The following is a 21235-nucleotide window of genomic DNA, read 5'->3' on the forward strand; positions in this document are numbered from 1 at the left end:
TTACTGGTCTCTCATGAGTAGGCAATTTGCAGGGAAGTGCCAAGTTCCTTGGAAGGGATAGACCAGTTGCGATTTTAGATCTCAATGTGGGTTTCCTTGTAGGCAAAGGGCTCTGTCCTATAGGTTTGTCCGTTGGTGTAACCATTTTCCCATAGTTTTTATCGCCTTTCTTGTTTACTTTAAGTAAACCTTCCTTCATTGGGGATAAACCTGATTTTGGTTTCTTAAATAAGTCAAACAATTTGATGTTGCTAATTGGCACTGGAGCCTCGAGCTGATCCCGTGTAACCAGGGGCAGAGTATTAATTGCAATGGAAGACGCTGAACATCCTACTTTCGGTGCTTGCCTACCCTCCTTCGTTGCTGGGCTAATTGCCCACACAGAGGGGTCCGTGTTGGTAGAACTGTCCTTATATTTAGTAGTGGAAAATTCCTCAAGAGTACTCTTTGTAGGCAAAACCACCTGTTGGTTGTGAGTCTGTTCCAGGGATGACGGACCACTCTCCGGGCCACCTACACTCCCTAACCGAAGACTTGTCCTTTCCGATCTTCTTATTTCTTTTTCTTTTATGATTGGCTCTATGATACTTTTCAAAATGTTTGTCATGTGTTTGTCATTTTTTTCGAGTTTCGACTGAATTGCAGAGACGAAGCCTTCTATAAAAATCATTTTAGAAAACATCATTGCAATTGTTGTTGTATGGTCCCGAAGCTGATCGTTTTGCGACTCTATAAGTTTCATGAAGGGGGCCATTACCAAAGCAAAAGCTGTGATCATTCCAGGATCGATTTGGGGATCCTTTTTAGAAGGAGCATCACCTTGAGTTGATTCCAAGACAGACAAGAGATCCTCGTCTGTGGGAGAGGGTTGTCTTCTTTGCCGTTTACTTGGAAACAGCGCTTGCTGAGGGAATACTCCTTTATGGAATCTTTGCGGGGGTCCCTGAGGTAAAATTTTGTTGACTGAGGCAAGAGTCCCCCCCATTTATTTGGTGGTGACCCCTTACGCTCAGGTATAAATGTGTACGACCCTGAGGTGATCATTTGTTGGGATCTAGGCCGTGGCGTAGAGGGGTCCAGAAGACGCTCTCGAGTAGTCACCCTGTTTTGCTGGTTCTTACTTGAGTAGTTTGTGTGGAAATCGGTGTTCAGTAAGGAAATCCCGAAGGGTTTCCAGCCGTTATCCGATTTTTTTGCTGGAGGCTGATCTCTTTTGTTCTCATTTAAGGAACCGAAGACAAAGGGGTTCACAACAGGAGATGCGGTTGGCCTTAGAGAACCCATCTCATCAGCATAAATTGCGCCCAAATCCTTTGGGGAGGAGAGAGTAGAATTTAAGGGAATTGAATTGGGGGAAACCTCCCGCACTGTGTCCTTAGGGGACAGTCCTGTTTGTGGTTTCGTGTTCTGACCCCTATCATCAGTGTCCACCGCACTAATAAAAGGTCCCCGAGTTTCAATTTCTATGGGGGGCACTGATGTATCCAAGGTCTTGGGAGACTGTTGGGGCTGTAAGTGAAGCTGTGTGTGGGAGCCTTCCCCTTCTCCTAAACTTGATCCGTTCACCACCTCCTCAGCCGTTTCCACATTTATTTGTAAAATATTTTCAAATGAGGCAGTGCTGCATGTAATAGCTACCTCGGGGTAGCAACCCGCCCCAGTCCTATGTGGCGAGGGCTTTGTGACCATGGAGTCAGCCATTGTAAACAGTTAGTCAGTAAGACCTGGCCGAATTTACTAGGATTTCGAAAGTACCAAGTTGATGTACAAGTCTTTCAGAGTAAATAAATCTCGCAATTACCTTGCTGCCTTCTTGTCTCCCTGCCGCATACTGCACTTAGCCGCACTTCCCGACTGGATGTGGCACCACCAGCGCCTAACAGCCGCAAAACAGCCGATGGGCTTTTCCCCGCCGGGCTTAACGCCGCAAGGGTGGGTGGCTTTCCGTGAAGTAGCTGGTCAAAGTCACGTGATGTGTCACGTGAGCCGAGTAAGCTCCGCCTCCTACAGGAAGCGACACGGCACCACAGGCACCAGCAAGAGCCCCTTCACGGCTCACGATGCTGGAAAGAGCATGTACAAGTGTTCGTTTTCAGTTACAGTGCAGTTCAGATGAAGCTGCAGCGTTTAATTTTTCATTCATGTAATTTCAATTAGGTCTACAATGGAAATGTAATTGATAACATATAGATTAATTAGCATATGTCACCTTACTAAAGGTGGATTGAACCTTTGAAGCACTTTAAATACAAATAAATCCAAAATAGCTGTGGGATCTGATATGTCTTTAGGCTGGTTCGTACAACATAATTTGGACCAAAGCAAGGGCGGAATGTCCAATCAATACTTGCCCTTTTACAAGTGGGCATCCTAGCTGAACATATTTTTCCAAACTCCAGCCCAGGGGGAGGGTATCAGAACTATATAAAGACAAGTAGGAATTAGTTAGTGTAGATGTTTGAGAGCCGAAGGGAAGAGAGAGATGGAGAGAAAGGTGTGACTTGCGAGCTGGGCTGAGACCTCAGAGTGCTGCCCAAAGACCAGAATGTTAGTGACGAGACTCATATGCCAGGTTCTTATTAATATTAAGGTCCCAAAAGATAAGCTTAAATTATTATTATTATTATTATGATTATTATTATGATAAGTATTATTGTATTTGTTGAGCACCAACCGAGCTTTGAAAAGCAATTGAGCACTTTACAGAGTTATACAACAATACAGATGCATAACGGAGCACTTGAAAGAGGTATAGATCAGTACAGATGCATAACGGAATGCTTTTCAGAGGTAACAACAGAACAGGTATACAGTGGGGGTAGGATAAAGAGGGGCACAAAGGAGGGGTACAGGTGTACCGGGTGGTGGGGAAGTGAGGGGCGTCTAGCGAGTCAGATGCTACCAGGGTTGATGTGATGGCCTAGGTGTTGAGGAGGAGAGACTCCTTGAAGAGGTTGGTCTTGAGTTCTTTTCTGAATTGTAGGAGCGTGGAGGCAAGTCTGATGCTGATGGGGAGGAGGTTCCATATTCTTGGGGGATAGGCAGAGAAGGTTTGTTTTCTGGTAATTTCCTTTGTGCAGCAGTGAATTTTAAGTCGGCACATGTCCTAGCTTCTGGTGGTGCACTGTCTGGCAGAGATGCAGAGTCTCTCTGTGAGGTAGCTGGGTAACTTGAGGGTGACTACCTTATAGATGATGCAGCAACACTTGAAAGTGATTCGTTCATGCAGTGGGAGCCAGTGTAGTTCGATGATGGCCAGGTTGATGTGGTTTTTTCTGTGTAAACCCTTGATGAGGTGTGTGTCTGTGTGTAGGACACTTCTGAGGGGCGCAAGGGAGGATTACAGGAGGCCTTTGAGGAGTGCATTCACCCGTCTAGGTGGGATAGGAGCAGTGCTTGAACAGTGGATCTAAAGCTGTCCGCAGGGAGGAAGGGCTTGACTTTCCACAGACGGGCAAGCTGATACCAAGCTGTCTGAGTTTTCTTAGCTGTGTGTCTTGAAGGAGAGCTGTTTATCAATGTGGAACACAAGGGAATTGGCGCCGGAGGTGAACTCGGGTGTGAAGCCCTCAGAGTTCATGGTTGATAGCCAGTTCTGCATGTATGGGTGTTCAGTGTTGTTGGTGAGGAGTAGGAATTTGGTCTTGGAGGGTTTGAGCTTCAAAACGACCAAAGTGAACCCCTCTCCACCATTAAGGTACACGAGGTACTAAGGAACTCAAAGATGGCCGCCGCGACATGCCTGCAGCCCCCCATGCCTAACGTGGCTACCAGCAGCCTGCTGATTGGCTACTCGGCCTACATTACCCCCCATTGGTGCCGGCAGGCGAAGCCGGCCCACTTTACCCAAGGCCCACGGAGACAAGGCCAGTAGTCCCCACCACCAAACTGAGGAGGAGGAGCTCCAGGTTGCGTCCCTGCAGGAGCAGTGGACCCACAGAGGAAAGCATCCAACCAACCAGGAATACTGGTAAGCGCAGATTCACCCGCGCCACCTTTCCAGAATTTGCCACTTAATCCTGTGCATCACTGCAGACGAGTGATTGCCAAAGCCTGCAGAAGGAAACCCCTTCATGCGCTCAATTTCGGCCAAAACGACCAAAGTGAACCCCTCACCGTCATTAAGGAACACAAGGTACCTAGGAGCTCAAAGATGGCCGCCTGCGACATGCCTGCAGCCCCCCTTGCCTAACGTGGCTACCAGCAGCCTGCTGATTGGCTACTCGGCCTACACTACCCCCCATTGGTGCCGGCAGGCGAAGCCGGCCCACTTCACCCAAGGCCCACGGAGACAAGGCCATCACCTGTTTTATGCCTGTTTGATGCCGTGACTGCCGTTGCCGGTCCCTCTGGCACTCCTTCAAGCGCTCCTTTCAAAAGGTAACATTTCCACCTCTCCCCAGGCGCTACAATACCACTGCCCAACCCAAAGTTGACTAACTCGCACATTCGATCTATTACACGTATGCGTGACCGATTGGCATAAGAACTGCTCCTATATGCCGCCTGACTGTTCCTACCAAGTCTCTAGTCTCTCCATCACCCCTCTCACAACTCGCCCCCACCCATTGACAAATGTGTGCGTACAGCTCCTCCTACCATCACTTCTAGCGATCACTATAACCCTATGCTCATCGCTGTTTTTGCTCCCGTGACTAGACCTATTGTGCTTGCAACTGTTCCATTCTACCCACGCACATTTTATGCTTTAAATGGTATTTACTGCGCGATTCATATGAATACCCAATTCATCTGGCACTCCTTCAGTAAAATCGAACGTGCCCACCACCGCATTGCATTAGCCAAATCAAACTTACCTACTTGCGCACTTTACCAAAAAAGTCGATTTAGCCCACTTTCACACTGCATTAGCACAACTGAAACTGCCTATCTTTGCATTCTACCAGCATACTTGACCTAGCCTATTGTTGCACCTTACTCGCATAGCTGCATTTAGCCTGTTTTGCACTGCATTAGCAAATATTGAATCTGCCTATCATTGCATTCTACCAGCATATTCAATTTAGCCTATTGTTGCACCCTACTTGCATAGTTGATTCTAGCCTGTTTTGCACTGCACCAGCATAATTGAATCTGCCCACCTTGCTAAAATATAGACTAAGTCACACCTGCATACGCCTAATCTCCTATAATTGCCCACTGTGCCTACCTGCATTTGTCCTGCCCACAGCACCTAGCACCACGCTGCTCTACAGCCTTACCTATACTGCTTTCCCAATTATGTCCGCCTGGCTCATCCTCATCATGTTCCCTTTCTGAGCCATGCCCAACAATACGCCATGCAGCAGAAACAGCTTCATATCACTTAGCAATGGACTAGCCAAACTCGGCTGTCCAAGACATTACCCTATCCCCTGCCCCACACCCTTCCTCCCCACTCTGACACCATTCTCCCACAGTGCCCACTCATACCACACCGTTAAAATTAGTGCCACCTCAGACAACTTGCTACCCAACCCCACCAAAGATGGCTACACCTTTACCAACCAGAACCCCCCCCCAAGCTACCAGAATACCGGCCTTCAGCCTATCCTAATCTTACTACACGCAACAACAGACTAGGCTCCAGGCTCCACATCCTACCCAGCACATGGCCTGCAACATCTATGACTAAGGCCACGAAAAATAACACCACCAGCGCTGCTAACACTGCCTCGCTAAAAGGTACGTTACTCAATGTTAGATCCCTTGTTGTCCATCCCACTGCAATTGCTGACATCATCCGCTCAGCAGATCTAGACTTCCTTGCTACCACAGAAACATGGCTACATGATGCAACAGGTCCCCATCTAACGCTTGCGGTTCCCGACAATTTCTCCATCCTTAGGGCCGACAGACCTAATGCCCGCAGAGGAGGGGTAGCTATCATATTTAAATCCTAGCTTGGCATTAGATCTGTTACCTCCCTCCCCCTGAAATCATGTGAGCGACTCACCATTAAAATACAAACCACCCCTAATAATACTATCACTCTGGAACTAATATACAGACCCCCTGGTCCCACAGGTACCTTCGAGGAAGTCATTTCCTCTCTCATAACCGGGAATTCTAAGCCTCTCTCACAAAATATCATTCTAGGTGACTTTAACCTAGGGTACAATGACCCTAACGACATCCCTGCGTCCTCCCTTGCTAACACACTCTCTGAACACGACTACACTCAACTCAACACATTACCTACCCATCAAAAAGGCAGAACCATTGAGTGGCTTGCTGCCCACAACTGCAATATTACCTGCAAAGCACCCCAACCTCTCGTATGGACTCACCATTGCCTCATATCGTTTGACATTAGCATTAACAACCAGAACCTCAAACAGTGCCCCCTTGCACCAGCCTGTCTGACCAGAAACAAGTGCAACATTAGTGCGGAAACCCTTATGACACTGGCTCTCCCTATCCTAAATACGCTCCCTGCCACTGCTGACCTTAATCTACTAGTAAATACCTACAATGACGCCATGACCAAAGCCATCGACACCGTTACCCCATTAAAACTACGCAAAGGCAAATCTAGAGCTCATCTGAACTCAAAATACTCCGAAAAAAGAAAGCCAAGTTGGAAACCTTATGGAAAATGACTCCATCAGCTGAAAATAAAACTAACCTCACGAATATCTCCTACCTCTATAAAAAGGAAATAATCCGCACCAAGAAGGAAGCCTACAATGTCAGAATAAACAATGCAGGATCCAGTGCTAAAGAACTCTTCATCATCCTAAAGGAGTTAGAAAACCCTAACCCACCGACAGACACGTCTGTGAAAGACAAACCTTGGTGCACAAACATCCAAGATGCTCTTGCTAATAAAATCACTGGCCTATAAACTAAAATTGAGGTCAAAAGACTACAACTTTCCAACAACAACTCCTCCACCCCTAGCATACCTACTACCACTGATACCACCTCTGGCTTCACATTCAAAAAGGTAACTATACCAGAAGTCCAAAAAATCATAACATCCCTCAAACCATCAAATTGCAAAGGGGACAGCTGCCCCGCACAGATCATCAAGGATGCAGCAAGAGACCTATCCTCTTTCATCTCCAAGATAATAAACCTTTCATTCTCCACTAAATCAGTATCCAACAACCTGAAACAATCATGGGTTCTCCCTCTTCTAAAAAAACAATCTCTAGACCCAGCCATTCCCACTAATTACAGGCCCATCACCACGGTTCTTTTCCTGCTAAAAATCCTTGATAGAGATGTCTACCTGCAAATTCAGGATTACCTAGAAACCAACCAACTGTCAGGATTGCGTCAATCTGGCTTTCGACCTCAACATGAAAGAAACCGCCCTTGTTGACCTCAAAAGTCAGATTGATGACATTAAAGACAAAGGAAAGGCTGCCATCCTACTCCTTCTAGACCTCTCAGCAGCTTTCGACCTGGTCGACCATAAAATACTTTGTAACCACCTCTTTTCCACTGCCCTTTTCTCCTCCTCTGCTGTCACGTGGATACAATCCTTCTTGGCCAACAGAACTATGAGGGTCTTTTCTTCCGTGGCAGCAGCAGACCCTATCCACATCACCTGTGGTGTCCCACAAGGTTCCTGTGTTTCCCCCACCCTATATAACATCTTTACAAAGCCTCTCTTTGACAAACTGGACCATGTGGGTGTCCCTTACACCAACTATGCGAATGACACCCAGATACTCATCGCCATCTCGGGCAACTACAGCGCTGATGTCACTAGGATTAAAAAACTCTTTTCTATCATTCAGGAATGAATGGCCACACATGGACTTTGCCTGAATGATGAGAAGACTGAACTTCTCATTGATAGATCACCCAATAACTTACAAAAACGGAGCCCTGACTACTCCAACATCACCATCGACGGCAACACCATCCCAGTCACTAAAAATGTGAAAACCCTCGGCTTTTATCTGAACACCAATACCAACCTCACCAAACAAGTTAACACGACTGCCTCAGCTACCGCCTACACAGGGAAACTAATTAGAGCCTGTAGACCTTTTTTATCCACTAATAGCTGCCTCAAGCTGGCTAGGGCTCTCATAAAATCTAAGCTAGACTATTGCAATAGCCTCTACCTAGGTGCCAACCAATCTATAATCAACAAACTTCAGGTTCTCCAAAATAATGCGCTACAAGCAGCACTAAACATTCCGAGGCGTGAGCATATATCCGCCATCAGAATTTCATGCAAATGGCTTTCCATTCAACAAAACAATTGACTTAAAAACGCTTTGCCTTACCTACAAAGCCCTTAACCACATAGTCCCTCCCTACCTCACCAACAAATTCACCATGAAACCTGCCACCAGAATCACTAGATCTTCCAACACGCTATGCCTCACCGTGCCCAGATTCACTGCTAAAAGAGCCCGCGGCTCAAGCTTCACGGTCCTTGCCTCTCAACTGTGGAACACCCTGCCTTTGAAAATGAAATCGACTAAATCCTTCCTATTATTCAGGAAACTTGTCATTGGTTGGTTACTGACTAAAATCCAATCCTAAGTTTGATCCAGCCTACCACAAAATTGTATATATTGTACATGCCTCACCTATGCTTCAACTGCAAGTCTTAACTACCTCTGTCTGTATATATTATACATTACTTTACTACTGTATTACTGCAAATTCTATATATATTGTGCCTTGTAACCTGTCCTAAGCGTCCTTTTACTCCAGGGTCTGGAGCGCTATATAAATAAAATAAACAAACAAACAAGTATGCACTAGACATCCACGACTGGATCAGGGAGAGATATGTTTTGAGCTTATGGATGTCCTCGATGGAGTTGATCTTGAGGTATAGCTGTGTGTCTGTTATGTTCTCTAACTGCGCCGATGACACCCAGTGCGTCATTCCCCTAATAGGCTCTCACTCGCAAGATGAATTGGAATTTAACAGAGTTTTTACCCTGATAGAGAACTGGATGATGTCTAGCAACCTTGCCCTAAACAGAGGGAAAAAACGGAACTTATGATTGTGGGTACTTCTGCTACCTTGGCTAAGCTTGGTCCTGCTTACAACAGATTCCTACTGGGGGATGTGAAAATAATCCTGTAGCCGAAAGTAAACATTCTTGGAGTGGTCGTGGACAAAGTGTTGAACATGAATTCTCATGTGGCCAGTACTGTCTCAGCAGCCGTCTACTATGTTAAATTACTGGCACACCTCAGACCATACATTTCTTAGACAAATGCAGAATCGATTGCGAGAGCAATCATTAATTCTAAGATTGATTATTGTAGTAGCCTTCTGGTTGGAATCTGCAATGCAGATACAAGCAGACTACAAATGGTATAAAATGGAGCGGTCAGAGTGGTTGTGGGACTTTGTCGCTGCAACGACGTCTTGGAGGTCAGACGCTCCCTGTACTTGGCTCCCACTTGAGGCTTGGGTTGGGTTCAGACTCTTGATCATCACCTTCAAATTCAGACTGGGGTTGATGCCTATGTACCTGCAAGACCTAATTACAGTGAAGGTGGCCGGCAGGAACCTTAGGACCAGCAATGAGAATTTTCCTGTTTCTTCCTAGATGTAGAATGAAGAAGGTAGAAAAAGTAGCCTTCTTCATTGCCGCCCCTAAGTCATGGAATCTTCTGCCATCTGAGCTGTGAGGACAAATATCACTAGCAGTCTTCAAGATATAACTGAATACATTGTTTTTCTCATGAGTAATAGCTCTTAGTTTCCAAGTGCCTCTGAGCCATCTGGTCAGTTAGCGCCCACCGCTCTCCTTTTTTTGTATGTTTGTCCTTGTTTGCGCCCTAATGCTTAAGAGTCCAAGGATGTGCATTACAAATATCGTAAAGTAAGTAGTGTCATCGGTGTATTGGTGGATGTGGATGTTGAGTGAGGCTAGTAGGGCTCCCAGCAGCTCCATGCATAGATTGAACTGGAAAGCTTGAACTAAACATAGCACAGGAGCTATGCCAAGGGTCTAGCTGGAGAGTCCAAGATCCCAGTACAGAAGCTGGAGTCCAGAATACAAAGAGTTAAATGATAGTCCCTAATGTACATTTATATGTTAATCTAATGTTTGAGAATCAGACATTTTGTGAAATCAACTGCATGAAGAAAACAATAGGCTGAATCACAGATGTTATTTCTAAGAAGCAGACGATTGGCTATGATGATTACTGGAGGACATTTTAGATCAGCCTATGACATCATCATGACAAGAACACTGCCATTTTAACATAGTCAATGGGAGGTATATAGGAAACAAAGCTCCCAGGAGGCTTCTGATATGGCTGATTTAATGGTCTAATCTTTGCTGTGGGGTGGCTCTATGTTTGGAGGAGCTTACTGATCACGTTTGACTGACAAACTGTCACTTCTACAAATCCTGGCAGAGTCTATGAGAGTCAAATCTCTGGGCAGGATCAAAGATTAAAACTAGAGATTAAGATACTGACACCCACAAGTCATGACTGGATGGCCAGGAATTAAATGGGGATCAAATAAATCTCTCTGCACTTAAAGTAGTGCACTAAGCACAGCCTTCATGCAAAAGGTTCTGCATCTCCACATTTTCATTATCACACTTCTTCTTCTATGCAGGGATGGGCCAGCCTTTCTTTGTCTGATGATTGCTTAATTGTTTCCAGGTGAGAGAATTTGGAGAAATATGATGTTGCCTGGTGTCATTTTCCCAGCTTATAATGTAACGCTATTTGCTTCAATTGGAGATTGCACCAATGTTCTCCAATTTTGTTGGTGCGATTGCAAAGCAACATTGGCACATGTTGTGGAGGTTTTTGCTCTTTATATAGTTTGGTGCAACTTGCTGCATTTTACAACAACTTTAAATAAACGATGTTTGCCCCTTTACAATGAGTGCTAGATTCACGCTTAGTGTTACACTGTGGATGCAATCTTTAACTGCAAGCAGTTTTATGTTCACCCACTTGGCAACATCATACTTTTTATATAATGACTCGCTCACTAGAAGAAGAGCAACACAATGTGATGACTTTTTAAATGTAACCAGATCATGCATTTCATATATAGACGATCAAACGTAATCCCACCTGTGCCATTGCTCATCTCACCCTGGGGACATGGGACACAATCAAAGCAGCAGACGGGCTGCCCCTCTCTGGCAGCCTTTCTGTACCCTGGAGGACAGGAGTCACTGCAGACAGAGCGTGGGACCTGCAGGAGGAAAGGAGAGGGCATTCATGAAAAAGGTTGCAGAGATCTGGACACTCAGGTGGGATGGAGAATGCATTCTTGGAAAAGGTTACAGTGGTTGGGACGAAATCTTTGATCCAGCAGGGCTATTTGCTGAAGTTACACCATACTATCTCTATTCTTTTCGTCAACGTCCCAAGCACGCGAATATTTAAGCTGCAAACGAGCCCTTGGGATGGAAGATTATCTGGATATCATTGGTACACCATTGATGAGAATCCTGTATATTAAACATCGTCTGGGCATGCTGACCATCAATACATTATCATTCTAGTGGCACGCGGCTGCACATGAGACTTGCACAGCCTGCACATCGACAGGGAATCAATTGAACCTTTCTTGTTTATCTGCCCCTATTATCTGGCTCTTAGGAAAAGGTCCATGAGGCCCATTCTGCTGAAATGTAATATTAGACACCTCCATGAGGCCTTACCACTGTCCAAAAGCACAGCTGACGATCATGTGGTCTTTGCCTTTTCCCACTACATCCAGCGGGCATTGGCCTTCAGGAGAACATTGTGTAACCATCAATAAGGGGCGCATGGGGCTTATTAGGGTACATGTATACTCAGGACTGCACATTGCACTTTATTTCCTGTGACTCTTACACATCCGTGAGCTGAGTTTTGCTGCAAATTCCCTAATGTCTCTGATGCAGGGTCTGCATTCCACATCAAATCAGTTATCAAATATGGTTGTGCGTGGCATTTTTAGTCTAGTAGTCCCTATTTTGGTTTAGGTGGGTTGTCATTGTCTTAGGTCACAAGTGTATGCCAAATTGTTATGTATTGACATTTTGCAATATTTTTACATGATTTTATTTTATTTGTATATATTGAAGTTTGGACATGTGTTTAGTTTTACTGTGGCTCGATTGTGAATTTTTGAATGTCTTGATTGGTGTCTTGCATGAACCTTTTATGGCGTAAGCTGAAATGAAAGTATAGATGATGATCTAAAAGGTTGCAGAGATCGGGTCGCTCAAGTGGGATGGAGAATGCGTTCATGGAAAAGGTTACAATGGTTGGACCTGCAGGAGGGATGGAGGGACTATCAATTGTAAAAGAGATGGGGATCAATAGGAGGACTTGAGAGAGTAGTCCTGCAAAGGAACAGTGTGGACGAGTTCTGTACGATGTAGAAAGAACATTAATGGCGACTTCAGCAAAGCATGGGACCTCCAGGTGGAAAACAGAAGCTTATGATAAGGATTACACAGCAAGGAGTGAGCAAACAGAGAGGATTGCAATCTGAAAGATCACATATAAAATGTGCAGGTTGCAAGAGAGACAAAGGACAGTATTAAAGACTCTGTAGATTTCACAATTCGGCTTCATTAAGTTTAGTAAATCCAAGTTTAATCTCATCAACTTATTCCAGAACATCTCATCTTTAGTTCTAAACCTTAAAACCTATATATCCCCCATTAGACTTTTGGCAATTCTGAAGAATTTGAGAATTCACCCCCACAATGTATTTCCCTTTCTCTCAGTTAACAATGCATTTGTTTCTTTACCACCCAATGTCCTTTTGAGGTGAACAAGTGCTTTAAAAAAGCCTTTCCGCAACATACCATACACAAATAATGTGTGCAGGGTGCGTTATATAGGATGATTTAAACGGGAGACATCTAGATTGGGGGAATTTTCTAGGTACTGCAAATCAGGCATGCACAATTTTCATTTATTTAAGAAACTTTTTTTATGATTCTGGGACATGCCCGTTTAACAGAATCGATTCAATATAGCCTCTCTCCCCTTTCGGGACATGAAACACACAGGTTTACACAGTAAGTCTATGAAATAATGAAATAGAGACAATCAAATCAATTAAAATATAAACAGAACATTATCTTTACCATTCTCTGTGAATGAAATCCCAATGTGAATGGTTACTATAATGATATATGATCATGTCCTGGTCAATTGAATTGTTAAAGCTGCATTTTACTTAAATGTTGACTTTTTAAAGCATACACATCACAATGATATGATACGATAGGTCATTTAGAGCGTGCTTAAAACCCAGAGGTTTATAAGCGCAGACCCGGGGATCGAACCTGTGGTGCTTCATGTCCTCTTGCTTCCAAGGTGATCAAGTTGCCTCTGAGCTATCCTCCCGAGACAATATGTACAGTTGGTTTACCCTAAACATACATTCACCATGCAATTAAAATTGAATGAGTATTCAGGACAAAGCATTCCTTTCCCAGAAAACAAAATTAAAAAAGAGCATCTCTGCCTACCTATGTCTCTCTATTTTTCATGTATTCAAAATAAACACCTCCCCCTCACACAATAGACATGTCAGTAGTTCGAAAGATATTAGAGAAAACTCCATTTAAAAAAAGACTGCTTGAAATTCCCGGATGTAAATTGCTTCAAAAATATATATTCAGCGTGTAAGTTAACTAGGGTCCCCTCAATCGTGCTTCTGTTTCATTATTATGCAAAAAGTGTACATTTGTAATTTTTTCAATGGGGAATTTAAAGTGGGAAAAATGGGTGGCAAATAAAAACCCTCTCCTTATTCTCTTGAGTGGTTCAGAGTTAGAAACTGGAGTATGCTCCGTGATATAACCAGGAAATGACTTCAATTACTTTGTTTTCCCGGCATGTGCAAAGGGAGATATTATGTCCCTCAGAGTCAGTACTTGGCGATTACACAGAAAATAGATTTCAGTGTTGTTCACAAACTAAGATTCATAAATGCACCCAAGACTAACAAAGAGACAACAATGAACCACAATGTAAAGCGCAAATGAAAATCAACAAATATAATACTCTTTCTTCACAGCTTAAAAACATATCACTCATCTCAAAAGTTCTTGTGCATAAGTGTGAATCGAGTATATTTAAAAACGTTGTAAATATAGTCAATACACAAGCATTAAAATCAGAAAAGTCAACAGGTTAATAGTAATTACTAATATGCTAAAATGCTTTCCATCACAATTAGTTCCTTTTACTTTCAAGCAATCATTCATGTGCACAATCTTAGTTAGTTTAAACCCAAAGAGAATAAGGCAATTGTTAAACAAAATTATATGGATAAGGCTTGTATTGAAATGACAATAGGGACCAGCTCACCCGCGGGTTCTTTGCCCATCTATCTATCTATCTATCTATCTATATATATATATTCACTGAAACAACTTTGTTAAAGGGACGTTATGGTTAAGTTGCACTAACAAAAACCTATAAAATTCACAGACAACATTTTGTTAAAGGGATCTTATGGTTACAAGTAAAATCGAAAAACGTCAGTAGTTAGTCGTTTATGGTAGGCTAAGCAACCATAACTCACGCCACCACCCTGCACTGCTAAGACTAACACACAGGACATCAAAGATGACATCACAAATGTCATTGATGACATCACATATGAAATTAATGTTGATGAAAAGTCCCTACAAGGGATTGTGTTTATGATGTTGGTAACACAATGTCACAGGTGATCGGGAGACCTATCATGAACTACTTAATCTGTTAAAGAATGTACTTATTTAAACAAAACATTATATTATCACAACTGATGTTGACAACATGCAAGTATACCTTTTTGTACAAATACCTATGTTTAAAAATACAAATTATTTTTTTAGGTAAGACACATTGCAATGGAATGCACCAATCACAAACCATAACTATTTATTTTTCTATTATTAGCTTTCATTACATAAACATGTGTTATACGACATAAGCCCTTTTTTTTCTTACAGAAATGGCAAGCACACTAGAATGGTTGGAACAAAACTTCCTGAGAGATGAAATGAGGGACGATAACATCTTAAATGTTATGCAATAGCATATTTTACTGTCAACAAATAATCTACTTTGTACAAACTGTACTAAAATAATTATTTCTATTTCTCTTACAGTACATAGTGTTCATGGTGAAAGCACGCCCCAGTTTAATTGAATTTTTTTCAGTCCCTAGAATCAGAAAGAGAAGTTGTATCCCAGAATGTAAATACTCACATCAAGAACTTGTCCCAAAAAATTGGATAAACTAAGTAATGATGTCAATGAACTTGTATAATACATCAAAAAACACCTGATTAAACATGTTCCTTATCACTGTCCTACTTGCACCTGTACCCTTGTCCCCAGCAATCATCCCCATCCAATTCTTAACATTTTAATCAAAGACGATTTGATGAAACCTCAGTCCCTTCCTCCCCCATGATTATTCTACACAAATGCCTAATTCTCCCATTTTTGTTTCCCATTCTGACACCACATCCATTTCCTAAAAGTATATATTTCTTGTAATACAAAGGTTTTGTTCATTGTTGTGTGTTATTTCTTTTTTTTGAAAACTCCCATTATGAATCCGCGGACTATGCGACTGTCAGGGGTGTCCGCACTCAAAATGGGTGTGCCCCTGGACAGGCACAATGTCCGGACATGTCCATTTATGTGTGACACACTTTAATTAGTCTGTGGACAGAATGACTACCCAGGGGTTTCCACACTCAAAATGGAGGTGCCCCCGGACTGGAGGGTTGTCTGGAAATGACTGCACGCGTGCAGTGTGCCGGCTGTGTCCGCGAATGGTGTGCGTGGCCATGTACAGTTTAGAAGTCAATTTCCTGCCAATCTAGGGTGTTTCAAGCAGAAACTGTACCCTTGCATATCTCCCAGACCCATTCTACATTGATCTGGCAACTTTTTACAACTTTTCAAGGTATTTTTGTGACTCGGTAGTCAGCGGACAGTACGACTTTCCACGGATGGTGCCTCTAAAGGGACTCACCCATTATTTTTCTTCATTCTCAATATGGTTATCCAGGGGTGAGCATCTTGCAGGGTACCATACAAAAATGTCGGCCTCATTTGTGCGCCCCCACAGTCACTGTGACATAGGAGGCACACAAAATGAGGGTGACATTTACTGCGTCCAAGCAGAGCAGGGGTTGCGGGGGTGTCCCCCACTCTTCCTGGGTGCAGTAATGGGATCGGGAGTTGCGGGGGTGTCCCCCGCTTACCATTTCGGAAAGCGGGGGACACGTAAAAAAAAAAAGCTCCCTGTGCATCAGCTCCAACCCACATTAGTGGGAAGAGCTGACACTGCAGGGATCGCAGAGTGCGGGCAGCACACGCAGAAGTGTGCCGCCCCAAAGGTAAGTGGGGTGGGGGTTAGGGAGGGGTAATGCAGGCCAGGGGAAGTGGGCACAGTGATCCATATGATCACTGCGCCGCGGCATAACTTCCGTCAGCATTTTCGGGTCGCAGTTGCGGGCCTCGCAGTGATCACATAGATCCTCTTGCAGGACATTCTTTGTAGAACTTTCTTTGTGTACAGTGGACAGCATCAAGGCATCTCCTATGGCCAGTTCTGCTCCCCAACCACCCCCACCATCACCATCTGGAGGGCCTAGACAGGGGAACAGGATTGATGATGGAGAGGAGGAACAAGCAGAAGAGGAAGATGAGGTAATGGAAGTCCTGGGTGTGGCGGTTCTTTAAGACCATGGGTGGAGTCCCAAAGGCAAAGGCTGTCCGTGTTGAATGTATTGAGTGTGGGGTGAAACTCAGTCACAGACAACAGGGGCACTAATCCTTCAGGACTACATAACGTGCCACTACGTCTGTGCCAATCACCTGGTTGCACTGAGAAGAGCTGTCCATTTCTCAAGGAGAAGCAGGCTATCTTCCTCTGCACCTTCTTCTTCTCCAGCTTCTCCTGTGGGGGAGAGGATCCCACTAGCTGCCTTGCAGGCCATACAGGATGCTATAGATCCTTACCTTTCGAGGGTCACAGTAACATACAACGTTTCAGGGAGGAACAGTTTTGCAATGCTTTTGAGGCAGAGCACGAGTAACAGTGCCCTTTACCTTGAATTTAAGGCATGCCCAACATCTTCCCCTGTCCACCTGCCCCTCCATCTCTGTAGTTGGGACCCCTTTCCTCCCTTTCCTTCCTTCCCTTTTCCACCTTAACTTCCCTCTCTTGCAAAACAAAACCTGAAAACGCAAAAAAGAATACAAAACCAGAAAAAACACACAAAAATGGTTCCTTTAGGAGCCACCTTCCAAAGTTAAAAAATGAAAGTGAGAACAAAGTCACAGGCATGGGACAGTTGAAATCATTTTAATTGTTTTGCATTCAAAAAGGGTGTCTCTTCAAATAACCTTTTTTGTGTTTTTGGCTTTTATATTTTTTTCATTTTTTTCTTACAAACTGAACTAAGAAAACATTTCACTAATTTTGATATTTTCTTCTCACCTTCACAAAAACTGCTTCAAAGCATTTTGAATGTTTTCCACACAAATCTGATTACCCACATCAGTTAAAAAACCCAGGTGGGTAAACTGGACTCCCAGTGCGCAAAGCCCTGTCTATAGTCAATCAATTTGCCAGCCGCATTGACTAGTATGGCGGTGCTACCCTTATAACACAGTAAAGTACATCACAAAACTGAAAATACTGGTCCAATGCGCTTAGCAACACAAGTTTTTATTTATTCATTTTTTCACAGTAGTCGGTTGCCCATGTGGTACCGTGTTTCAACGATTTGTCTTTATCAAGGCCGCCCTATGATTCTGGGGCTGTGGAGAAAGAGCGCGAGCAACAGCGCCCCTACGTTAAATGTAAGGCACGCCCAACATCTTCCATGTCACCCTGCCCCTCCATCTCTGTTGCTGATGCCCCTTCCCTCCCTTTCTCCCTTTCCCAACTTTAACTTCCCTCTCTTGCTCCCTTTCCCCACTTTAACTTCCCTCCCTTCCTCCCTTTCCCCACTTTAACTTCCCTCTCTTGCAAAATTTCCCCACTTTAACTTCCCTCTCTTGCAAAATAAACCCTGAAAAAGACCAAAAAATAGAAAACCAGAAAAAAGGGTTCCTTTAGGTGCTACCTTTCACAGTTAAAAAATAGAAGTGGGAGAAAAAGTCATAGGCATGGGAAAATTCTGTACATTTGAATTGTTTTGCATTAAAAAAGGGTGGCTCTTAAAAGAACTTTTATGTGTTTTTGGCTTTTATATATTTTTGTCATGTTTGGTCTTACAAACTGAACTAAGAAAACATTTCACAAATGTTGAATAATTCTTCTCACTTTCACAAAAACTGCTTCAAGCATTTTTTATGTTTTCCACAAAAATCTGATTACCCACATAAGATGGATCCATCTCACCTAAAAATGTTGCTCCCATCAAATTCAATGTTCTCATTGTGAAACAATGTCATGCCGACATCACAAACAAAAGCACACACGGCTTTATTGACGTTGTGCTTCATTGTTTCCATTTGCGGACCAAATGAACTGGAATGCATCCACATCTGTCTCTGCACAATGTGTGAAAAAGATGTTTTGGAATTAAGGAACATTTCCATCTCCTCCTGTACACGACACTCAAGAAAACCTGATTGGCTATTCCTCTGAAGTCTGCAGATACCGCGACTGTTCGTGGCTTCTGCAGGCCCCTTTCAATGCCAGGCAACCTAAAAAGATCCAGATGTGCCATGTGCCGTCCAGACGTGCTGTCCGCGGACTACCGCGGTGTTCAGGAAGAGATCATCCAATTGAAGGGGGTAGGGGTACTTAAACACAATGTAAGTTATTTAATCTTTAGTGATGGCTCTGAAAGTAATCATTTTGGTTCTTTGGGGGTTTGTTAACAAACACCTTTTTTTCCTTTTTTTGCATTTATGTTTTTCTCTTCAATGCATAAGATTGTAAAGGAAAAATACATTTCCAACATCTGTGAAGTGAACCCAATCTGGACAAAAAAAATCACACCCTGAGAATTAATATTATCATTCTCAAAATATGGCATTCCTGCAGCATACAAAAAAGCAGATACACCTTTATTGACAATCTGCCTTGATTGTTCAATTTGAAGACTGATAAAGGTGGACATCTCCATGTGCGTCTCTGATTTATTTTTGAAAAAATAATGTGAGCAGCAGGAAACAGTTGCATTAGGCTTTTTTAAAAAATCCTTCAGCGCAACTTACAAAGACACTGGAGTCACAACCCCCAAACTGTCCCCTTCACAATGGAATATCACAATATCTCGACTTTTAAAGTGAGCCTTACTCTCACAGAATGAAAGCAAGCTTGTCCTGTTTGAGCCACAAACTGCATGCCAGGAACCCTCTACTTCTGCCAATCCAATATTTCCAAGGATGCAATGATTCTCAGTATATGCCTTCAAAGACTGAATTGAAGAGTCCCCAAGAATCCACACAGTCTGCCTTCTCAAACAAATAGCCATTATCCCTGCTCTCACAACTCTTGCAAACAAAACTCCTACTACCCGCTCTTCCTGTACACCAAACCTAGCTAACCTAATTGGCTGCTTCCTACAGTCCCCTTTCCATGCCAGGCATCCACAAAAGACCTGGATGTGGCACGTGCCATCAACGGATTACCACAGTGTCCACGGACCTGCTTACAGGGGGCAGCCCCTCTACCCTTTCCACTTCCATGTTCTCAACACTCCCTCATTGGCTGCTTTCAAAGAGTCACACATCCATCCACCAATCTATTACAAAACTGCTACACCTAACCATGTCATCTCACTTCAACACTTCAGATGTACACTTGCACTCTCAGAGTACATAGCTCCTGTTAATGAAAGACATCTGCATCAAAAACTACTGTTCAACTACCCAAGATTTATATTTCCAGATTCAACAAGATCTGCATCTTTCAAAACAAAGTACAGGCATGAATATATTTTTTTAAAAAGTGTTCTTAAACTTTATGTACATATGTACATATACATATGGTTCCTGCTACTTACCCTGTAATAAGCTTTTCAATGAACATATTCTCTTTTTTAACGACTCAGGCAAATGCCATGCAGTGCAGCGTTCAGCACCTGCTCACATGAAGCAGCAACCAATTAGAATGCTCTGCATTTCAAAATGATTATTTTTACAAGCTTTTCAATGAAAGCTAAAAAATACATATGTGCATGTACAGCAGCACTGTGTCACTTTTCCATAAAATAAATGAAAATCAGATACAATAGACATGTACACCATTTTGAAATGGCACTCACAGTTTAATATGTTGGTAGTACATGCATTCATCCCAACACCGCCCCTTCCAATGCATAGGTGCATCTTAAGTCTTTCTTTATTCCTGGACATGCAATTGACTTCACCCATTATAAAACTGAAACTACAAGTCCCAGAATGCAACGAAAACAAGACAACTAAACTTCACAATTCCAAACTGTGACATGTATATCAAATAAATATCAAATGTATGTATATGTATATCAAATAAACTTTTGAAATGCTGTATCACTTTTTCATAAAAGAAACTAAAAGCAGAAAAAATAGATTTGTAGACCATTTGTAATTGGCACTCAGTGTGTGTCAGTTTAATAAATTAAGAGTACATGTATTTATCCTAACATAAGCCATTCCAATCTTCAGCTGCTTATGCAGTGCCACGTTTTTCTCTACATTCTGTGACTTGTACTTCAACTTTCACAATGGTAAAAGTGGAACTACAAGTTCCATAATGCAAACAAAAACTCTATGGTTACATAAACACCTAAAAATTAGAATGCATCATGTTGGCAAGTATGCATATACTCCTAAAACATTAAACTTATACACGACAACTGCCATTTAAAAGTGTACTACAACTCTTTTCCATGAACTTTTTCTATCTTTTAGAACATGTTACAGAGTGTCTGCAAATGCACATACATATTTCTTAAATTTCATGAAAATGCTCCTAAAAGCAACAATTTCTAACTGTCCACCAATTTTAAGAACTTTTTCCCCACCACTCCTTCCTCCATTGTAAATAAAAACCTTGCTTCCTTACAGTACTTTGCCATTACCACATATCCCCACTAACTTTATTTTGCAATTAGCGGAAAGGAACACATCATTGCAATCACAGCACAGTTACACTATATATATCACGCCAGAATACTCTTTTCAGACCAACATTTCTTTCATTCTACCCATTATATTCCACTGTTCACACTACTGCTATTCCCATCTACACACCACCATTGCAACACCCACTCTCATTCTGAAAACAGTACAATCACCGTAC

General features: G+C 42.9%; 1 protein-coding gene across 1 annotated transcript in view; it reads right to left on the minus strand.

The window, feature by feature from the left end:
- Positions 1-21235, minus strand: part of LOC138528211 (extracellular calcium-sensing receptor-like) — a 131929-nt gene that overhangs the window by 9545 nt on the left and 101149 nt on the right. The window contains exon 6 of the mRNA XM_069639666.1: positions 11038-11161. Coding sequence (XP_069495767.1) covers positions 11038-11161 — 124 coding nt within the window. The remainder of the gene's footprint in view (positions 1-11037; positions 11162-21235) is intronic.

Source organism: Ambystoma mexicanum, chromosome 7q (genome assembly GCF_040938575.1).
Source record: "Ambystoma mexicanum isolate Mex_15411 chromosome 7q, UKY_AmexF1_1, whole genome shotgun sequence".
Taxonomy (NCBI): Eukaryota; Metazoa; Chordata; class Amphibia; order Caudata; family Ambystomatidae; genus Ambystoma; species Ambystoma mexicanum.